General features: G+C 40.8%; 2 protein-coding genes across 4 annotated transcripts in view; one reads left to right on the forward strand and one right to left on the reverse strand.

Annotated features, from left to right (window-relative positions):
• Positions 1 to 8,318, reverse strand: part of CFAP46 (cilia and flagella associated protein 46) — a 61,435-nt gene extending 53,117 nt beyond the window's left edge. The window contains 9 exon segments of the mRNA XM_050340828.1: positions 168 to 267; positions 1,163 to 1,270; positions 2,089 to 2,183; positions 2,304 to 2,427; positions 3,729 to 3,893; positions 4,369 to 4,433; positions 6,610 to 6,741; positions 7,602 to 7,723; positions 8,267 to 8,318. Coding sequence (XP_050196785.1) covers positions 168 to 267; positions 1,163 to 1,270; positions 2,089 to 2,183; positions 2,304 to 2,427; positions 3,729 to 3,893; positions 4,369 to 4,433; positions 6,610 to 6,741; positions 7,602 to 7,723; positions 8,267 to 8,318 — 963 coding nt within the window.
• Positions 8,319 to 11,136: 2,818 nt separating this feature from the next.
• On the forward strand, positions 11,137 to 22,660 carry TCTN3 (tectonic family member 3). 3 transcript variants are annotated; one of them, XM_050337239.1, is made up of 13 exons: positions 11,137 to 11,248; positions 11,879 to 11,997; positions 13,755 to 13,885; positions 14,334 to 14,442; positions 14,513 to 14,631; positions 15,743 to 15,778; positions 16,183 to 16,257; positions 16,348 to 16,473; positions 17,509 to 17,604; positions 17,769 to 17,866; positions 18,420 to 18,585; positions 19,247 to 19,384; positions 21,817 to 22,660. In XM_050337239.1, the coding sequence occupies exons 1-13, from the start codon at positions 11,151 to 11,153 to the stop codon at positions 22,036 to 22,038; spliced, it is 1,533 nt and encodes a 510-aa protein (XP_050193196.1). In that variant the 5' UTR covers positions 11,137 to 11,150; the 3' UTR covers positions 22,039 to 22,660. The 3 variants fall into 3 exon arrangements, with proteins under 3 accessions (XP_050193196.1, XP_050193205.1, XP_050193215.1); XM_050337248.1 differs by lacking the exon at positions 14,334 to 14,442 and having other exon boundaries at positions 13,755 to 13,883; XM_050337258.1 differs by lacking the exons at positions 11,137 to 11,248; positions 11,879 to 11,997 and having other exon boundaries at positions 13,755 to 13,883; positions 14,334 to 14,631.
• Positions 22,661 to 22,739: the final 79 nt, after the last annotated feature.

Genomic DNA, 22,739 nt, shown 5'->3' on the forward strand with positions numbered 1-22,739 from the left:
AAGGAATAGATCACTTAGCCAAATAATTATTTACATTAATGAATATACAAATAGTACACAGATGGACAGAAGATCCCAGAACCATCAGTACTGGTTTTTAAATATAAGCATAAAAGGGGTGTGTGTACGTAATCAGAAATCCCCAAAGCAGTGTCATTAATACTTACAGTAATCCCAGCACTTTTCAAATCGAGGATACATTGAGATGCCAACTCAGTGCAGTTTACTTTTAAAGAAAAATGAGCTAATTCCAGAATCAAAGGAATCCTTCAAAAATAATAATAAAAAAAATCACTTGAGAGAATTTGATATTGCTCCTCCATGCAATTAAAAAAGCACTACTTGAAAGTAACTGTGTGATATATCTGAAAACCATGAAGCCACCTGAATATTACAGAGCATGTGACTATGCTAGCAATGCTCACAGTTAACAAGGAAAAAGGAAAAGGTTTAAAGCTGGCTATATGAAAAATACAAAAGTTAATCGGTTTATGATTAACATTTTTAATTAGCATACTCCTGTGTAGTCTTGTACAAACAGTTCCTGAAGAAGACAAAAAATAAAGAATTAAATGCATGCACCACAAAGATGGTGAAGGAACAAACTAAGACTGCAAGTAATTTTGGAAATACAATGCAATGAACTGGCACACAAAGCAGTCAAATCCATCAGTCTGCTATCTAGGAACAAAGAACACAGACACACAGATGGAGACTGTGTTCTAATGGTCTGGGACAGAAGTAGTAATAAGATACCTGAATATTTGTCAAAGATGATTCACCATAACAAGTAAAAATACAGTATTACTTCCATATGTAACATCTGTGATATATATATAACTAGAAGAGAGGTCTCTATGTCAAACATGCTGAAGAACTGGGAAGGGCCTCAAGAAAAGCTAAAAATTAACTAGTCTGAAAAGCACTTGTCAATTTTAAGGTCAATTTTAAGACCTTTGAAAAAATCTCATTTTATTTACAAGAAACAGTTATGGAAAGATTTAATCATATTACACAAAGAGATGTATGGAAGAAGATATTTAATCATGGGTTCTTTAATAAAGCCTAATAGGGTTTTGTCTATTTTTAAGATGACCTACATGTTAAAGCAACACAAACTGTTGTAACCAACTTCCATGGGACTATGACAAGTAAAACTCACTTCACACTGAGAACAGATGCTGGAGGTACATCATATTGTTTCAAAAGCACATACAAAGAATTCAGATTTGCGGTGGCATCACTTGGAAATTCATTTGTGTCCCACTGCCTGCAATATATTAGGAAGTGGATCATAATTTTTCATGAGAAATATTATTGCATTAAAAATAACTCTAACTTCAGAATTGATAGCTCAGTCCAAGCAATCAGTAGAATACCTGGGTTTTGAAATATTAAGAAAAAAAAGGTTAGCAAAACTTACTTCAGTATGGCAAGTAAGTTACTCAGAGACAGCCAAATACAAAGCACTAAGAACATTCAAGCATAAGAATTAATATTTCAGATGGTAAATTTTATTCCAGAACAAAACAAACAAACAAACAAACAAACTTGTGTGCAAAACTCCTTTGTTATAATGGCAATATAAATTAATGCTTCTAAAATGGGGAAATGTTGAGACATTGAAAAAAAATGACATGAGATTTTGTTATGAAGTCTAATTTTATTTAATTTATAAAATTTTTTTTATGCCTTTAAAATTTGAAGACTTTAAATAAAAACACCGTGCTTCCTATCCTGTGATTTATGCATTATATTTCAGGTGTGATTTCTCCACTTCATCTTTACTTTCTTGCACATGAACTGTGTATGGAATGACAGTCTGTTGGATATTAATGAAATTCTTTCTCCTGAGATAATCTAACACATTACTCCCCATATCCCCAAAGAACTAGGTCACTTTTTAGCTGAGGCTTTTCCCCTGACAGGCCTGACAGTCACCACCCAAACTTTCATTGTAATTTTCCTTTCAAGAAACTTATCTTTGCAGTAGATTTTTCTACTGACACGTGGGATACCAGAACAGCAATCTGACTCTATAATATGTAGCATCAAAGAACAACTGGAAGGATACATTTTCATACTTACAATTTTAACATCTGCATTTTATAAATAACTAAAAGATGGGTGGAATCTTGTATTTCCTTCTCTACTTCGGAAATATCCATCAGTTTGTGATACACCTGTAAAATAACAATTTAATTATTGACTAAATAAGCAACAATAATTGAATAATCATTGACTAAGTGACTAATAAGTGACAGACAACTCCATGGGGTTTACTGGGAGTTTAAAAGCATTACCATTAGAGAAAATATTTGTGAGTATTTCTCTGGAACTTTTTCCTTAATAAAGACTGCTGCAGTAGATGAAAACTCTTTTGCTTCTTCCAGCTTTGAAGCATCGAGAAAGCACTCGAGTAAATTTCTGCAGATCAAATAAATGCTTGTATTAAATTTTTATTGACATTTTCCATAACAATTCCTATTTATATTTTTTCAACACACTTTCTATTCAAGGTACCACTCCTAAAGGAAGTACAAGCCATTAGCACCGACTCAGCACAAAAGAGATCCTCTCACTTCTACATCTTTGCTTCTTCCAGAAATACAAAGCTGTTAACACTTATTTAGTGCAGATCATAAAGAGAATCTTGGAAAAGGAGAGTTTTTTTGTGAAAACTTTTCTCCACAAGATGTATGGAATTAAAAGGGGTAATTGGTTTAAAATTGTAGGAGAAGAACACTTCTCTAAGATTCTCCCTTAACTACAGGAAAGGCCGGTATTTCACAGCCATCTAGGACAAGAAAATTATTTATATTGGAAACTGGAACTGGATTTTCAATACTTTATTTGCTTTAACTGAGAAAGAGCCTGTGATTCCATTAAATAAATTAACAACAAAAATGATAATCATAATAAAAATATTTTTAAATAAATACAAATGAAATAAAAATAAATGCAACTATTAGTTTTGTAACATAAACACACTATGTGCACTTTCTTGTTCTCATCAACACCTCAGCAAGAGTATCAAAAACTGCATGCATGGTATTCTACATGGTGCTTAGCATGTTTTTGTTGGAATGTTTTTGTTACTTAATTTTTTTATTTCCCTCCAGTTTCAGCTTATAAACAAACTATTGTGCAGCCATAAACCATCAGTCATAGACCAAAAAACTAGAAAAGACCACAAAGAGAAAGGGAAAAACTATGGTAGAAGTGTAAGAGGAACTGGAATGAATGGTCTGTAGAATAGCAGACCAAACATCTCTGAGAAAAGTTTGTGGGACCTTGAAAAATGACATGGACACTCCTCATTTTGCACATAAAACTATTTCTCCCAGGAGAGTTATCCTGAGGTTTATGCTCCAGCTTTGCTCTAGAAATGTGAGAATGGTAATACATTGATAGCAATACACCATTTATTTCCAATTATTATGAATGACTCAAACACTACGTCCAAATGACTGGGCTACTTCAAACTGGATCTAGGGCAAAGTTGTCTCTGCCACTTAAATTTTAACCTCAAATTAAATATTAAAATGAAGATTTTTTAAGTTGAGTACATTCATCTCTCTTTAAGAAGTTATGAATTAAGCTTTCCACAATAAATGTATCTACAACGTTACCAATGAAATACACCTTAATAAAGACTACCTCAGGTGGCAGCCACAATTCCAAGAGGACTACAGAACGCCCATCTGAGAAAATACAATTAAACTTACATCATCAGCTTTGCCCTCCACTCATAGTCTTGCTCTTCAATTTGGTTTAATGCTGTAACAATCTGGGAAAGGCTGGGAATCAGGCAATAGCGGGATCCAGGCTTAAGAAATGGCCTCACAAGTTGCCAATAAAGAACTGAGGCATTATATATCAAAAAATAATATCTGAAAAATAAGAATCAAAAATGTAGTATTTCATGGACTTGAATGGACATAAAATTACAGCTTAAGTATTTTATGACACTTCCAAAGTAAAAATTGAAAAATTTTCATTAGAGTCAATCCTGATCAATAACTGAGAGGGCAAGCACAGCACAAGGATATGGTAACTCTTGCAACCACACTCTACTCAATAATTAACCACTTAAAAATCAGCTAACGTGGTGCTCTCACTCTATAGAGCACAAGTACAGAAAGGTAAGAAATGCTGAGCTGTCTACCAGCCTTACACAGGATTATTCATCCCATCCATTTAAGAGTTCAGTATTCTTGGGTTGTTACAGAAGTTATGAAATGAAAAATCTAAAGGAAAAACCCAAACAACACAACTCCAGGTTACCCAGTGAAAACCTGAGACAACTGAAAATCTACATCAGTCACATTTCCTGGGATTCAGAGTTAACCCATCAGTAGGGCCTACCTTCTATCATGGCTGGCAAAATCTATTGCCTTCATAAAAAACAGCACAAACTTCTCAAACTCTTCCTGGAACAGAACAAAATAAAAGCTAATGCAGTTTGAACGTGGCTTTTATAAATCAGTACATTATTTTCCCAGTTCAGTACGTTCGCATCTCAGAAATTTTATTTTCAGACTAATCTCAACTAAAACATACTGCCATAGCAAGTTGCTGTCATAGAAACAGAATAACTAAAAACTGTTTTCTTCAGAAACAGTTCCAACAAGTCACCTAAAACAGTATGTAGGGGTGCTCTACTGGGGGGAAAGACTGAGAGAGCTGGGACTGCTGAGCCTGAGAAAGGCAGCTCAGGAGAGATCTTACCAGTATATACAAATTCCTAAGGCAGGGTGTAAAGAAGATGGATGAGATAGTCAACAGGGATTTTTGAAAGTCTAGGAGAAAGGTTCAGTGGAAATGGCAAAGCAGAGGTGGATGGAAACGACAAAGCAGGAAGGGGATGACACCAGAGGGGTCTCTGCAGTGTGCTAGAAAAGAGTAAATAAACTCTCCAAGAGAGCTGGAAGTGACTTACTGGGCTCTGGGATGGCATAAGAGGGGTACTGAGCAATAAATGGGAACTATGTAAATAAAGAGAAAACCACAAAAAAGAGCCTGAGATTAAATATGTACTAAAGTAGAGAAGATGCACTTGGCCCCTAAGAACACAAGCATCTTAAATTTAAGAACATCTTATAATTAAGAACATAAGCATCTTAATCAACTGCTTAGGACAGAAACCAAAATAAGGACAAATTTATCTTCACTGAGTGAATGATGATTACTAGTCACACAGTAGGAGATGTTGCACCACACCTATTGTCATAAATTATCTGGAACACAGCTGTGAAAAAATTTTACAACTGATGCAAAGTCTATCACTTTTCAAATTTGCACAAATCTTTAAAGGGACCATTGAACTGTTGTTCTGCCCATGTGCTCCGAGAAAAAACAAAATATAGGTAATATGACAGGGAAAAGATTCTAGCTCAAAAGTTAATTCAAACACATTATTCAAGAAACTACTGCAACATCTGTCAGGGAAATTTGTGAACACAAATAACACTAACTACAAGCTACAAAGATGGTGAAGGGCCTGGAAGGGAAACCATATGAGGAGTAGCTGAGGGCGCTTGGTCTGCTCAGCCTGGAGGAGACTGAGGTCAGAACTCATCGGGGTCTGCAGCTTCCTCACAAAGGGCAGCAGAGGGGCAGCACCAATCTCTGCTCCCTGGGAGCAGTGACAAGACCCAAGGGAATGGCTGGAGCTGAGCCAGGGCAGGGTTAGGCTGGATCTCAGGCAAAGGTTCTTCCCCCAGAGGGTGGTTGGGCACTGAACAGGCTCCCCAGGACACTGGTAACAGCCCCAAAGCTGCCAGAATTTAAGGAGCGCTTGGACAACACTCATGGGCACGGAGTGGGATTGTTGGGGTGTCCTGGGCGGGGCCAGGAGTTGTACTGGATGATCCTTGTGGGTCCTCTCTCACTTAAGATGTTCCATGATTCAAAACATCTGTTAAGGCCATTTTCGGGGTCAGACACCATTAACAGATTATCAAAGCTGACTGACCACAGTACAAGGACAAGTGAAATACTGAAGGCATAAAACAGATCCCACTCCATTCTAAAATGAGAGGAGGTAAACACTTATGGACATGGCATCACCTAAAAGCAACACACAAAAGGAGAAATATCCTGCTGTGTTGCTACCACCTCTTACTACAAAAAGCCACATCCAAAGTACTACATGGAAACATTACTGATGAGTGCTAGAAGCACACTGCCACAGGAAGTAACTGTGCAACCTCTCTTCTTCAGTCCTTCCCTTCCCACAAGCCTGTGAAATGCTTCCTGAATAAAACTGGTAATCACTTTAGGAGTTACAGCTAAATTCGGTCTGAAAGTATCACATTTAAGTGAAAGTATCACATAAAAAGTGAAAAGGTTGACTTCGAAACAATCAACTACTTGAAAACTTCTGCAAGCTTTCTTTTTTATTGTCCTTCCCAAAATATTTGGAATGTTAGTCTTATTCATCTGGTTTTGTTTACTCACAAACTACTCAATATATTTTCCTTTTATTTTTCCCGCAGTTCTGATTGTCCTTGTGTATTTAAAATAGCTGAAAGCAATACATTAAAACCTAGGAATAAATACTCCTAAAAACTGGCTCAATATAAAGCAACCTTTATAACTTCTCACCAAATTATCTGTAGAGTGTAGAGCATGCAACTGGCCTTGGCACAAATAGGCTCTGCCAAGAAACTGGTTCACAGGATATCTTGATTTAAAATACATCTGTAGACAGTCACTGCTCATTTCTGGATATCCCATCTAAGACCCAAAAAAAGCATTTTAATAGTTAAAAAATGCAACAAACAATTAAGAACTATTAGCTTCTAAAAATGCATGCCTAATCAAAGGGTGACATCCAGCTGCACACCAGTATGCAAGCAATATTACACAAAGATGCAGACTTGGACCAGATGTGGTACAAGCCCATTAAAATTTACTAAAATTTGAAGGCATATTTTTGTCATTCCAAACATAAATGTAAAAAGATAGCTGCCTTATTTAACAAAACTCCTCAGTCAATCACATAACTGCTTACAGTATTCAAAAATGTTTCCTTTCTTAACACAATTGTTAATATAGAGACAAAATTCTTAACAGAACTTTTTTAAAAGTATGGATATTAGCTAGCAGGATTTTGTTTGGATGTCATTGCTACACCTCAATTTTCAGACCACAGAATTTGATTGGATTGCAGCTCTGGGGAAAAAAACCAGAAGTTTCAGAATTAGAATGTATTAGAGTCTTCCTTTTTTTTTTGGCTGGTAGGGTCTGTTCACAGACACATTTCCTTCAGTCATAACTAAACTGCTAACTTTAAGTTTTCCATAACAAGAAAAAACAAACATGGCAAACTATTTTATATATACTACGGTATACCTTGCATATTTTGGTCTAATTGCAAACTTCACAAACCACAGTTTGATGACTGACTATAAAAATGTGATACTTTTTAAGGGAAAATGCACATTTAAACAATTGCTCTCCAAAGCCAAAAGAGCATGATACTTCCCTCAGCTAATTCTGGGATTGTTTTTGAGGCAGTAACTTTAACAACTGTAAACACAGTATGTTGTATACATGTTTTTATTCAATACAGATACATTGTTTAAGTTACAAACCTGAAGTGCTTGTTCAGCACATAAAACATACAAGTCGGTGCTGAAGTTATCTGAGTCAAGTGCAAATTTTTCTTCATTGGCTGATTTGATCAACTCGTACGCATTCTTCAAAGCCTGAACATCTGCAGTAAATAAGGAATAAAGAATTTATTCTTCAAGGTGGATTGACTGACTTGATTGCATTCAAATGAGCTATGTGATATGCTGTCTTTCCTTCACAGAATTAAGAATGTTTAAGAAAAATAGTCTCAAACACACGTTGTTCAAAGTCATATGATTCTAGGATGAAGCATTAATAAGTCTTGCTATTTGAAATCACTAAAATTAGCATACTAGAAAGTGAATCTACTACTACTCGGAATCCCTAGTTCACAATTACATAAACTCAACAGTCTTCTTTCTGTTGGCACAGAAATCCTCAAATCTGTTCTACGAAGTGAACTTGACTGGAGGAACGCTAGATCTTGTACACTACAGCACTTACTTCTTTGCCCAGCCAAGAAGCATGCTTAAAAGCATTCGGAGAAAGAATGCTTCCTCCACACGCGCGGCTCACTTAGAAAACAAATTAGGACCAAGCCGTTTTCGCGTTTAAATCGTGACGTTTCCCCCTTTATTTAAAATAAAGACGGGCACCAGGTGGCAGCCGCCGGCCGCCCGCTCACCTCGGCCTCGCTCTGCGGCGCCGAGCCGCTCCCTCACGGCCGGCTCCGCCATCGCGCCCGCTCGGGGCTTCACCCCCGCGGCTGCGGGGCCTGCCCGAGGAGCCCTTCCGAGCGCCGGCCCGGGCAGCCGAAGGGGCTGTCTGCCAGCGCTGCCCGCCGGAGGGCCGGCCCCGGCCGCTCCAGCTCCCGGCTACCGCAGGACGCGCGTATCCCGGCTGCACTCCCACAACACACGCGTATCCCGGCAGCGCTCCCACAGCACACACGCGTATCCCGGCAGCGCTCCCACAGCACACACGCGTATCCCGGCAGCGCTCATACAACACACGCGTATCCCAGCAGCGCTCATACAACACACGAGTACCCCGGCAGCGCTCCCACAGCACACACGCCTATCCCAGCAGCGCTCCCACAACACACGAGGGTATCCCGGCAGCGCTCCCACAGCACACACGAGTATCCCGGCTGCGCTCCCACAACACACAAGGGTATCCCGGCAGCGCTCCCACAACACACGAGGGTATCCCAGCAGCGCTCCCACAGCAGGCGGGCGCACCTCCTGCCCCTCTGGCCTCGCCACCCCCGCGGCCCCGACCCCGGTGAGGCCGGGCCTGCCCCGGTCTCGGGCTGGCGGGTGGCACCGGTAATGACTGGTGGCTTCCCGAGGGTGGAAGCGGCACGAAAAAGTGCTCTCACCGGCAGCTTTTGTCCCCGTCTTGCAAGCTTCTAACGTGAAACTTTTTGAAATAAAGCAAACGCCGCCCGCCGCTGAAGCTTTGGTCTGAAGCAGAACAAAATGCCCAAGGGCATTTGGACCATATCTGCCAGCGCAGGAAGAAGACGTAAAGGATAAATAAACCTGTAGAGAACAACAGTCCAGAAAAGAGGCAGTAAAAGAAAAAAAAGGAAACTGCCTGACTGCACTGACATCAAGACATACCAAATGAAGTGTTTAAACTTTAACCACTGCCTCTCAACTACCTGATCATGCAGGATTCTGAGAGGGAAATCATCATAGTCATGAAGACAATTGAAGGCTTACATATATAAATGCAGTTTTAAACCTGAGCCCTTTGCACTTCGAGCTAAACTGAAATTGTGTACCAGCAGGGCGTTTCCATGCAAGGGTTTGCACAGAATTCAGGAGTAGACTCGTTCTTAAACCTTACCTGTACTACTACCCCTAGGCCACGCAGCCCATTTAAATTAAGTAACTATCTTGCTTCTATAAATGTCAGTGAACACAAATAAAACTTATCTGAAAACTAGGTGGGCAAGGAAGGAGAACCATATGGCAAACCTGTGTCGATTTCTGAAGCAGAAAGCAATATATTGGTCATGTGTAATGATGTTAGGTAGTAATAACAGTGGCTTACTCTGGCTTACCATTATATGAATACAATGTTTGTACCAAACTTTGTACCTCTTGCAGGACTCAGCTACAGGCCAGACACTTCTGGATGTCTATGGTGAAATCCCAGACAGAGGTAGGACTAGTGTGTCCTGACAGAATAATCAATATGTGGAAGCTCTACTGACTCAGGAAGAAGCACTTCTGAAATGTAGATAGTAGTCAAAATGGCACCACCATAATGTAAAGTCTCAAATTATTCCATTTATTATTCATCCTCATTAAATACCTGTGCTAAGAGTCTGGCTGTATTATCCCCAATTTCAATGAAAAATTACTGGCTACATAATGAAAAATGATCACACGGTTTGTGATACAAAAGTGACTATTAACATCTACTAATTATGTCATAGTAAAATGACTAGGAAAATATAGAAAGGAAACAAATGAGACCATGTCAAAATCACCCATTTTAATTAATTTTTAAATAAACTGAAAGGAAATCAAAGAACTGATTTTTTAAAAAGTGTAGATTTGGATGATGGTCATATATTACTTAGCGAAACTTTCTGACTTTTCTTAAATTGTAACCCATTATAGAATGACTGGTACTCAAACCTGGAAACTAAGAAATAGGTATTCATCCTCCCAGTTGTTACCCAACAACAGTTATGACTTGCTGACACTTGATAAAAATCAGTGAGTAATTACTGATAGCTTTTGCTGTGTCCTTTACTGTCACTAAAGTCACCTTTGTTTGTACAAATAAAGAGATTGTCATCATGTTAACCAACATAATAAAAACTTTAAAAATAGAACATCTCCTATAAATGGTCAAACAAAAGTGCATCAGGGAGGTTACTTCACACTCCATTTGCCTTTTATAGGAATTCTTTTACTTTCCTTGAATAGATGAGGTACTGGATAACGTGCCTGATATTCCAGTCCTCCTACAGGCAAGGTGACCCTAGAGAGAATGGGAAATAGTACTAACCTAGGACTCTGTAATGAGAATAGAACAGAATGTCAAAGGAACCACTGGTTTGCTCTGTGTGCTTGCAGATTCAAACATTTCATGTGTTACAAGTTTGTCCTTCTCAGAGGGCTTTTCTGTAATGTGTTTCTTTAACATGTAAGAGAGCACAAAAGTGGTTTTCCATAGCAGTTTCTCGTCTGTTGCTCGTTTCCTTCGGCTCCGCGGTCAGAGAGAGCTTAGGGCCAACTTTACAATCTGTCCTGAGGGTGCTGTCCCATCTCCTTATGCACCCTGAAGATATTTATGTATGACTGTGGAGACAGACACACATCCCCTTTATTCCCAAGCTGCGTACTAACGTAATGCCACGAATCCGTGCTTCCAGGCGGGCTGACCGACGTGGCTGCGATCAAAGGCACTGTCATCGCCTGTCTTTTTATTTTTACGGCCGTAAAGGCCCGCGTGTGGGATAACACGAGCGGCCGGCAGGGCTCCCCCCGCGGCAGGGCCCGCCCGGCGGCGCAGGCGCGCTGGCTCTGCGGGGCCGTGGCGGGGCGATGCGCGGGGCCGGGGCGCTGCTGGCCCTGCCGGCCCTGCTGGCCCTGCTGCCCGCCCGCAGCCCCGCGGGCTCGGCCCGCCGCTCCGCCCGCACCAGGTGGGCACGGGCACGGGCACCCGCCTCCCGGGACACCGGGCCCGGGATGGAACCGCGGCTCGGCCTCCCGCGTTTGGCTGCGCGGAGGCCGCGGCCCCGGGGCACCGGCACAGCGCCGGCGGCTGGGAGGGGACACCCGGGGCCGGCACCGCGACGGGCCGGGAGGAGCGCGGCTCGCTCACTACGCGATGGGAGCTGGGAGGTTCGGTCGTAGTGAAAGGAGCTTTGTACGGTGGGGAGGCGGTCCAGCAAGTACAGACCGCGAGATTTCCGTCAGTGAGGAGGATGGTTTCGGCTACTGCAGAGTAAAATCTGTCTGCAGATTGCGTTTGGGAATGAGGACCGACAGCAGCTATGATGCATGGACACTGAATTTTTTTACCACTTTTTCTTCCAGGGAGTTTCAGAGTGATTTCTGAATATAGTAATAGAAAGCCTCCAGAAAAGTTACTGCAATGACAAGAGAAGCTTTCTGTAATTGACTATGAGTGCAGGTTGTACAACAGCACATCTAAACTGGTGAAAAGTAATACTGTGTTCTGCTGCTGGCATTGAGTAATGTAAAATAGGAAATTTTGCAAGGGTAGCCTTTTTAACAGTTTGCTGGGTGTGGGGGGCTTGTCTTTGCAGGTCTGTGAGTCAAGTGTGTGTGGAAAAGTCACTCATTTTCAGAAGTAACACCCCTTATCCTACAGAGATCATTGCTGTCCCTGGTGGACACGATCTGTTCTGTGTGCAGCTGAATGACTGTAAGTAACCTTCTCATGCATTTCGTTCATAGATTGCCTCTGCTTAGGGAATCTTTTTTTTTTTTTTAAACTGATTATGTTATAATTATTTTGGCTGTTCCAGAGAGAGCTTAATGAATTGGGGTCTGATCACCAAAGGCAAACACAAATAAAGATGATTGCACTCTGTGTAAGGGTAGGGTTTCTGGCTAAGCACAAATCAGCCTTTATCGATTGCTTGTGTATCTGAGATACTTTACTTAGTTTGGTACAGCAGCAAGTAAGGACGTTTGAAACATCTCACTATTATCCTTTTCAGAAAGTGATTTACTGTATTTTGTATTATTTATTATATGTGCTTATTTTGATCTTCTTGTCTGGCAATGATTTTTTCACTGGTAACCATATAGCCTTTTAGGATATGCCATTAACACACTTTTCCTGTTTCCACATTGTATTTCATTTGACTGATTCAACGTCCAACTCTCCAGCGTTCATTATTATTTAGTAGAGTCTTACATTTGAACACACCATTTTCTCTTTTGAGTCATTTTTCTGGGAGTTTTGACCCACAGTCCCAGCTACTTCTGACCTAAACCCACGAGCATTTTAGGTTGGGTAGGGCTCAGGAGGTTAACGGGTGCAGCAGCTGGTCAAAGCAGGGTTAGTTTCATACTATCCAGTGCTGCTTCTCAGCTCTTGACAGATGCTGCCTGAATGTTTTGTGTACATTCAGAGCACAACTACAAATGTTTTCCTTTTCAGTCTAACGATTATACCCTCAAGTGATTGTTAAGCAAGGTGCTCTGTGCACCTACTTTTGTGAACCTTGTAGGAGCTTAATATTCCTTTGACTTCTATCTCCTTCAAAGGTTTACTTGACTGCTTGATTAATGCTGTATTTGGATGTTCAGAAGCTTTTGTTTCTGCTTGCTCCACTGTTCCTCTAAGCATCTGCTCTGCCCTTAAACAGCAGAATTACATTGAAAGCTTCTTTGTTTGGTTTTTTTAATGTATGTTTTTTTCCCCAAAACCTACTGGATTACTTAAATTCTTTTTGGTACTGCTGTAACTGAGAATACTGACACTTGTTGTTGGTAGGATCTCTGGTCCTCGAACCTTGTAAGATGTTTTATTTGGATGTATTGAAAAGTTTTTTGTTTGAACAAGCACGTTGATGAGTCTGCATAGCACATCTTTAATAATTTGCCATTTTATAACAGTGTTTTAGCAGAAATAATTTAATATGTTGCAGCATTGTAACTAAACTACTGAATACCACTGGGTCAAGAGGGAATCACTGTGGAATACCATGCAAAAGTCTGGGTTTTAGGATGCCTATTGTCTATTTATACTTACCTTTGAGTTTTACCAACCTTAATTATTTTGAATCCATTTAATCTTGCTTTTAGTGATCTCATAAATTGGTAGTGCTTTGTAATTAAAATGTCACGTGTGTCTAATTTGGGTATCTCACAGAAATGACAGCACCTATTAAAATAGCTGTAAAGGACTTTTCATGCTTTTTGGAAAGTCATTTTGTGTATTAACATCTGTTAATGAATCATTAACAGTACAAACTACTCATGATGCCATCCTATTCCTAGACCATATTAGCCTGTTAGAAGTGTTAAGTTGGGTTAATTAATATAAGGCACTATCTATCTTACAATTACTGAAGCTGTTTCTTTTAAAAATATTGGCACAATATTTACTTTTACCTTTTGTCGTAATTTGACATTGGAAGATTTCTTTTTTTTTCTCTTTTCAAACTCTAGCAAAGCTGAACTATTTCCAACAGCCCCAGGATATCAAAGAATCTGATTTTATGAAGTTCTTAGAGAAGTATGGCAGACATTCTTTCATAGCACCGTCACAAGTCCAGCCATCGTTCTCTGCTTTTTACCGTGTGAGTTGAAATCGTAATCAGGTTGCACATACACTTCTACTAAAGCTGTCTGATGAGATCTAAGGACAACAGATTGAAGGAGTCTTATTTTTGTACCTATAAACCATATTGTAACAGAATTGTAGCATATCCTGAGTTAGAAGGGACCCACAAGGATCATCCAGCCCAACTCCTGGCCCTGCCCAGGACACCCCAAACATCCCACCCTGTACCTCAGAGTGTTGTCCAAACACTCCTTGAGCTCTGTCAGCCTTGGGGCCGTGCCCACTGCCCTGGGGAGCCTGTTCAGTGCCCAACCACACTCTGGGGGAAGAACCTTTTCCTGAGATCCACCCTAGCCCTGCCTTGGCACAGCTCCAGCCGTTCCCTGATTTGTCTCTCTGCCCTGATGATGACATCACCTTGTATTCCACAGTAACTTTGTGATTTCTCCAAATTGTCTTTTCAGGCTGGAGATCCAATCCTAATCTACTTTGATTCATCATCTGTACTGAGCACGCTCAGACAGCCAGTAAAAATGGGAGCCAGTGGACTTTGTGTTGATGGAAATCCTGCTGGTTAGTAAAGGGGGAAGAACATCTTAGGGTGATTTGCTTCTGTTTGATCTGTTGTCATGTCTTAACTCAGGCTTCCTGGACAGTAAAAGTACAAGCTGTACTCGGATTTTTGCCGATTTGAGCAAGAGCTGCGTGACTGACCCTGCCCTCGATGCTGCCTCTTACTACCAGGATTTCACTGTGCTAAAGGTGCATGTCAGATTTCTTGCTTTTGTGCAAAATCATGGTTGCTTGACTTTGCACTGCTTTCCTCTGAAACTTCAGCTGACTGGAAAACTGAAAGTCGTCTGGTATGTCCTCCCTGATGTCCCAGTTGTTGAGGCCTTCTTGCTGGGACACCTGCTGAAAATGTTGTGATTGGTGATAATCTTTCAAATTACTTTCAAATAAATTTCAGTTATTAGCAAATTCTTAATGGATTTAACAGGTGATTCACTGATACTTCATAGTTTTAATGGTTTATATAGACTCTCTTGCATTTTAAACTGACTATTTTTCAAAGTATTCCTTTCTGTTCCATCAGCTTGATCAACCAAGTAGTGCATGTTCTCAGTAAAGAATGAGGATTTGTTTTACACAGTATGTTACCTCTAAAATCATATTGAAGGCCCCTTATCAATATTAGCTCTGTTTACAGTCATAGATTGAATTCCATATCAATTTCTCCACTCTTTATTTTGATTTAATTTCAGAGTAACGGGTTTACTGTTCTGGGTTCATCGTGCTGGTCTTACTGAATATTTATATGAAAATATCTCCTCTTGCCTTCTAGAGTTTCTCTGATGTTCCATGAGAAAACAACACTGTAGATATGAACTCCTTACTAATGCTGATAACTCTGTTTCCCCTTATATTGGAAATGTAAATCAGCATAACTGCAGTAGAGAGTATTCTATTGATCAGATTTAACTCATGTTTTCAGGGCTTTCTTTGTCATTGTGGCCAAAATTCAGTTTTTCCTTAATTGGAAGCTACAGTAATTACTTGATGGCAGAAGAGGGAATTCCAGGAATGGATCAGAGATACGATACTTCAAAGTATCTGCATTTTGCAGGACGTTAGCAAGGCCAAGATTAAATTTGACTTCTGATGTTCTAAAATGCATTTTGTGGATTAGGTCTGTGATTTATAGATCACAAAATGATGACAAGTTTTATACATCTGGAATAAACCAAGTAATTCTGTCAATACAATATGTAGGTTCTGTTTAGTGATGATTTCATGACTTCAGGCACTTGCAAACACAGAAATTTATTTGGGGTTTTTTGGTGTTATATAGTGGTTTGTTTGTTTTCCCCAGGTCCCAGTTAGTGGCACCATTGTGCAGTCCATGAAGGTCAGTCTCTATTTCCAATGAAAATAATTTCTACTTCTGAAATAAGACATACTTGGAATCTTAAGCATTCATAGAAATGTCCATGGGTTGGGAACTTGGGAGAATGGGAATGTGCTGTGTCTGAGACAAGTTTGTGGGGTTTTTTTTTTGACAAAAGTGTGATATTATAGAAAAAAAATGGGGATATAAGGAAGGATGTACTTTTAAATGAATGGGCTAAAGTCAGGGAGGTAGCTTGTTTTCTTGGGAAAAAATTGGGCCATCTGGAGCAGGGTAATGTGCCCACAGATCACAGCTACAGCAAGGAGGTAAACCTGGCTTGGATGGAAAAATAGTGGAAAAGAGTAAAGAATGCACACTCCTTTTAAACAATTAATAATTGCTCATGTGTTTCCTGTCTCCAGGTAAATGTCACTGCAGTTGCACCACCTGGAGCTCCCCAGATGAGAGACAACACATGTATCAACGTGGTTTCTGAGGTAGGTGAATCTCCTTTGTGCAGCTTAACACAAAGTCATTGCCCTATGACCTTGCTCTGTCTCTGACTTTCCTCTGAATTGGGCTTTCAGGTGATCTATGAGATAGAATACAGTGGCACGAGTGGGATTCAGAGTGTTTCTGTCCAGTTCAAAGTGAGCAACATCTCTGGGAACTCTGGATCCTCTCTGCAGCAGCGCTTCACTTTGCACTTCTGGGTCAGTGCCCCCATCCTCCCTGGGCTTTTACCAAGCTTGTAGTCTGTAGTTCCTGACCGATTTTGATACAGATGAGATCTGAAGATATTGGAGCAGTGTCACTGTCTTAGAGTAGTAACAGAACCCTGGGATGCAGATGGTAGTTGAAGGCAGGAGGGGATGCATTTCTGGTCTTAAGTAAACCATGCTAGTAGAAAAATTCAGGCCCAGTGCAAGCTCAAGTGCAGTCCTGCATTGCACAAATTTCAAGGGGCTGATTGTTTTTATCTGATTTTTTTTTTGCTATTGTTTTGGTTTGGGTGTTTTTGTTTTTTGTGGTTGGTTTTTTTTTTTGGGGGGGTGGAAGGGAGTCACCAGCATGGTTTTGTGAAGGAAAGGGTTGAAGCTATTGCTTTATCTGAGGTGTTCAGTGAACAAAGTTGCTAAATTTATTCCAGGTACTTATTTAACTTTGCCTGTGCAGCAGAAAAGAGAGTTACTTTGGAGGGGGTGGAGATCTCAGAAATGCTAATGTGTGTTAAGTTCACATAAATCTTGTCCCATAGAGGGATGTAAAGTTGGGTAAGTGATGACCTCAGGGGTTGATAAGTATGCAAAGCAACCTTGTTGAAGTTGGCCCCAGAGGCTCTCACCATAAAACAATTTAGAAGTGGAATGTGCCACTAAGAGTCAGGGTCAAGGCAGGGTTTGTTCTGCAGTTCATCTGTAGAATTGCCCAGACTGATTTGTTCACTTCCTCGGACACAAATGCTGAGCAATAGGAATTCATTGTCCTGAGAGCTTTCCTGATAGTATCCTCATTTCAGGTACTGACATTTAGTTTTTACCTCCTGGACTGCAAGTGAACTTTCCGGGTAAGAAAGATACTTTGGAAACAAATAATGGGAGTTTTAGTAGTGCATAATATTCAGTCATTCAAAAAAAGGCTTACACTTAACATTTCTGAGAATATGAATTTGATCTTGGGAGGTGAATGGATTTCATTGGTGCCAATATTTTCCTCTTCTTCTATTTCTTCCCTTTGCATCTTTGCAGACCAAGACCCTCTCTCATATGTTGCCCAGAAGTGGAAACCCTGGCTATATCACTGGAGCACCACTGTTGATTGCAAACAGTGGTGCCATGCAGCATGTATCCTTTCTCTGCTACCAGTTTTTATTTATCACTGAGTTTCTTGACTTCCAGTACTCTCTTGTCAGCCCTCTGATAGGGAAAAGGAGGAATGTGGGCTGAGTGGATTGTCCTATACTGTCTGTTTATGCTTTTATTTGGCTCCTTGACATGCAGTCTGTCAGATGAGCATTTTACAGAGTGAAAGTGATGGGAGTTGCTCACAGTTCCTCAGACACACAGTGCAATTCAGAAGGAACATGAGAACAGGCTGCAACCTCAGGTAACACCCTCTGCACTTGTCCTTCCTGACACACTCAGAAGGTCTGGACTCACTTAGCATGTCTGTTATGCAGTGCTGTGGAGTCAGGGCCCTTCCCTGAGTTTACCAGCGGGTCTCTGCAGATCTTCCATATCCTCCTAAGAGAGCTTGGACATCAGAGAGGTGGGGGACCACTAGAATAACCTGAACGTTGTGAAAGCCTTCTGGGACGTCATGAGGCTGTAGTCTGACAATATGTCTTGGACAGGAGTAGAGTTTATATTTGACGAGTGAATTATTTTGATGATTTCAATTGTTCTTTTGACAGGGCAGGTGTAGGACCACTGGTGTGATAAGGTGGCTGAAGAGCTGTCAGTTTTCCTGATCATGCATTACCTGCCATATTTTTCTCCCTTCTCATTGCAGAGATGATTGAAACTGCATCTGTTTAATAGCAATACTTGTTGACTCATTACATGAGCAGAAGAAATACTCACTACAAGGGCAGGATGTTGATAGTGGGGTTTTTGTCCTGGAAATTACTTTGTCAAAGCTGTTACTTTCTCATTTACAGCCTGTCCCCATTACTGGAAGAGAGTAACTGCAGTTACATCCAGCAGAAGTTATACAAGGCTTTTCAGGGCATGAACAAAACAGGGGACCTTGCTATAATTGGCAGTGCTCATTCAACCCAGCCTGAAGAGTGGACAACCATTCTGGTTCAGAGCTGCAGTGTGCAGGTAATATGAATGCAAGAAGACCAGCTGGGAGTATTTTTCCTTTCATATCTTTGTATTGCCTCAGGGAAGTGTGGGCATCTGGACTTTCTTTGTGTGATGGTCCTCTGACTCTTAGGAGTCTTAATGCCTGTAAGGTTCATACTGTTAGGGTACTTAAAAAAGAAACCCCAACAAACCCTGACAGATTTCATATCTCTTGAATCCTGTTCCTCCTATCTAAATGGGCAAAAAGAGTTTAATGCTGAATCCAGTGTTGTATTACATAGTTTTCGGGCAGCCTTCTAGAACTAATAGTACCTGGTTACTTGCTATTAATTTGATGTTTTTATTGTTATCATCCTTTCTGATTTTCCATTTTCTAGGGATATTTATGTATCACCTAATAAGGTTAAAAGTTTGCAACCAAAGTACTTTTATATTAATAATTATTAATCTGTCAGATGGCCTAATGGAATACAAAATCCAAGTGGTACAGCTGAGACAAATTCTGTTTGAAAGTGAGATGGATATAGCTCCAAAAGGGGTGGTTGACTTGACCAAAAGTTAGGGAGTTAGTGCTGAAGTGACCTCTGCTATCCAAAATATTAGACTTGGACCATAATGGTCCTTTTTCACTTTGAAAAAACTATATTAAGTTGATTGGAGTATATTTTATTTTCAGGCTGTGAATTGCTCTTCCTGTTGCATGGTTCCTGTGACCCTGGAGATTCAGATACTGTGGACTAGAGTGGGCCTCCTGTCCAACCCACAAGCTCAAATACTGGGTGCACGATACTTTTACCAGTGTCAGCCCCTGAAGGTATGGAATTAAAACCCCTCCCTCACACACAGAGGTAATTAAATGGGATTTACAGGTTGCTTAAGAACCAAGGAATCAAATGGTCTTGAGACTCAAGTCTGAATAAGACTTTACATCACTTGTTTTGATGCAACTCATGGTACCTCTTTGTCCTCCCTTCTTGCAAAATACACGAAGAGAACAGGATAGGAAAATGTTCACTGTGTAAAACTCATTGCGTGAGGCAAACTGACACCCATGAAAATACTCTCTAAATCTGAGCTGTTATATGACTTCATTAACAAAACTTCTGTCTGAGGAGAAAGACTTGTGCTGCTAGTAAAAGTGCAGAGTACATATCCCTCTGTAAGGATTAGCTAATTAAGAAGAATGAGATTCTGATTTCATTTGCTTGAGCAACTGATGTAATTCCTTTAGAGCTGTAAGGTGTGTTGCCAATAAAATCAGTCCCAACTTCATCAGTGGTAACTCACAAATTAGGATTGTTAGTAAAGACATTTTAGCAGAGGAGTGAGTTGGTACCATAGGCAGCAGTTGGGAATTGCAGCCATTTGCAAGCACAGCAGTGAGATCACCAATGTGTGCTGCATGTTGCTGGACTTTCAAGTTATGTCACTTCCCAGTTTTAGCCTACATATTCTCTCTGTAAGAACTGTCCTTTAGTTCATTTAACTGTTCTTTGGAGAAAACCTTTTCCTTTAGACCACACTGCATTCACTACAGATGCCTAAGTGACTGACTAGAAAACAGAACCCAGGAAAGACATCCTGATTTCTCCACCCATCCACAGTATCTGGTCACAGTTGTATATTTGGACTCCCTGAAAATACAGGGCGTTCTGTAAGTGATGTAGAGCTCTACAAGAGAATGCTGGAAGTTTCTTGTGGTTGCCTTCTCCCTGCTATTGAGCAGGGGTTGTATATGGGCTTTTTTCCCTGCACTAATCTCTCTGATTTTAAGGCAGATTTTGATGGTCCAGACACAAAATCGATCATCTTGAGGCTTCTCATTCACTAAGGCAATTGGACCTCCTATGTGTTTACTCATTGATAGGAGCACTTAACATTCATCAGAAGGGAGGGGAAAATTCTAATTGTAACTGCTCAGCAGTGGTAGTTTGTAGCCGAGGACTGATCTGGCAGGGAGGGCAAGAAGGGGTTGAGCTGCCAGGAAGCAGGAATGCTAGGACACTTTGCAAGCGAGTGAAGTTTCCAGGTGATGAGATAAGAAACAGCCTCAGCTTTGTATTGTAGCCATTCTGGAATGGGAATGCTCAGGAGCCACCTTTGGACAGCAGAGCTGGGCTGGGGGATGGACTCCCTGGTGCTCCCAGGATTGGTGCTGTTGGTGGAAGTGTACAGAAGGAATCTGCTTGTGATGCATCTCTGCAGACCCCATGTAGATCCATGTGCTGCAGTAGGACTGTACCCAATGCATTGTTCATTCTGGTTTTGTTTTCTGTTTAAGCACACCAGTGTTTTTTAATTTGCTGTGAGAGGTACCACAAAAATTCCCCAAGAGGAGTCTCAGTATTTTTGTCTTAAGAGTCATGAATTCTGCTTTGCAGCTTTTTTGAATGCTTCCTACAGAACTTTGCTCTTAATGCAGTCTTCCAGATTCTTCTCAGGGAAGTGTGGTGATTTCACAGGCTGACTTGAAGTAGTGCAGGCACGGCAGGTGTGCTGCCAGGAGCTTCTGTCTCTATGTTAGCATGCAGGGCTGGGGAATGGGGCAGGGAGCGAGTTTGCTCTTTTGGCAGCAGCATGTTCTTAAATCAGCCCAGGGTAGCCATGAAACTCCCCACAGCTGAAGGAGCGAGTGTATTAGTTGTCTTGCAGCATTCTGTTGAAACAGAAAAGAACTGAGGCCTTAGAAGTTCAGTCCCCTCTTCCATCTTTACCCATCTGCCTCCTTTCTGAAACAACATCCTCAAACGTGAGAAATAAATTTATTGTTGTATTGGGTCCCTGCTTTATTTTATTGATATTTTACTGAAAGGATTTCATCTTGTGGTGGTTCTGTCTGTTTCTGGCAGCAAACACTTGTCCAAAGGGCCAGGTGATCTTATCTTACATACAGTTTATAATTTTATAAAAAATAAAGCTAGCTTTGCTTCTGTTCTTATTACTAGCTAGCTGATATGTCTCACTTCTGAGTAGAAGGCTTGCTCTAGCAGAGCTTGAGTCACTGCTGCCACTTTGGAGATCTGTAACATACAATGCACAGTAGCTACTGGTCTTTCCTGTGCCCTCAATTTACCTGCTAAGTATCAATTTGGGGAAAGGCGGTCACTGAAAACTTTAGACACTTAACTCCTACCATTGTAAAGACATCTTCCTTGCCAGTCATCCGTGGTGGGTGTCCATTAGAAAGTTGAGGGGGGATGTATATTTTGCACTGTCTGCTAAACTGTGCTTTCCCTCTTGTTGCAGCTCCTGAGCACACAGACGGTACCTGTGACAACTGTGGTTACCTTCACTGACATGACAGAGTGGCCAGAACCACCCCGGGGCCAGCCCCAAAGGCACTGGAAACTCCCATTTGACATCTTTTTCCCATTCAAGGTGGCACTGAATTTAGAAAGCAGTTACAGGGTTGATCTGACTGGCTGTTTTTTGTTTATTCTAATAATTTCTAGTATTCTCTGCTTTTGAAAATAGATGGGGCCTGTACTTAAAATCAGTAAGTGAATTGGTACATTCCGAATATGACCCGGATCATAGGCTTTTCTTCTCAGGTTCTTTTACTGTGCCTATAATACCTGTGTGCCTTCTGTTCTTGGATTAAGCCATGGGACCAGCTTCTGTCCTGGGTCCTCTCATGGCCCTGTTCTCTGTATGTGCCACCTGTGAACATCAGTGCAGTGAAACCGAACTGAAAATGACAGCCACTGGAGTTCTCAGTGGCACATCAGAGGGAGTTGTGAATGGTTCTAAAGTTAAAAAATCGACAATTTTAGGAAGAATTTTTAGATGTATTATTAGACTGAAGCTTACCTCTGGCTCAGTCTCTGGGACCAAGTTTATTGCTTTCAAAGTTGAAGGGCATGTCCTGACTTTCTGGTCTGCCCCATTCCATCACACGGGAAAGCTGATCAATTGTTCAAGGAAGTTGTTGGATGAAAGTATGTTTTTTAGCAAAGGATTTATTCTTTATCTTAAATTCTTCAGATGATGGAAAAATCTGCCCCATATGATGCCAAGTACTCCAGTGGAATCAATAGAGGGCAGGATGATCAGAGCTTACCATTAATAAAATGTATTGGTTGCTTTTGTACATGAACTGCGTGTAGCAAATTTGTTACTCTCCCTCATTAGAATCTTTAAAAAAAGAGTGCAAAAATAAACTGAAAACC

The sequence above is a fragment of the Myiozetetes cayanensis genome, unplaced genomic scaffold (assembly GCF_022539395.1).
Source record: "Myiozetetes cayanensis isolate MyiCay16 unplaced genomic scaffold, myiCay2020 scf10, whole genome shotgun sequence".
Taxonomy (NCBI): domain Eukaryota; kingdom Metazoa; phylum Chordata; class Aves; order Passeriformes; family Tyrannidae; genus Myiozetetes; species Myiozetetes cayanensis.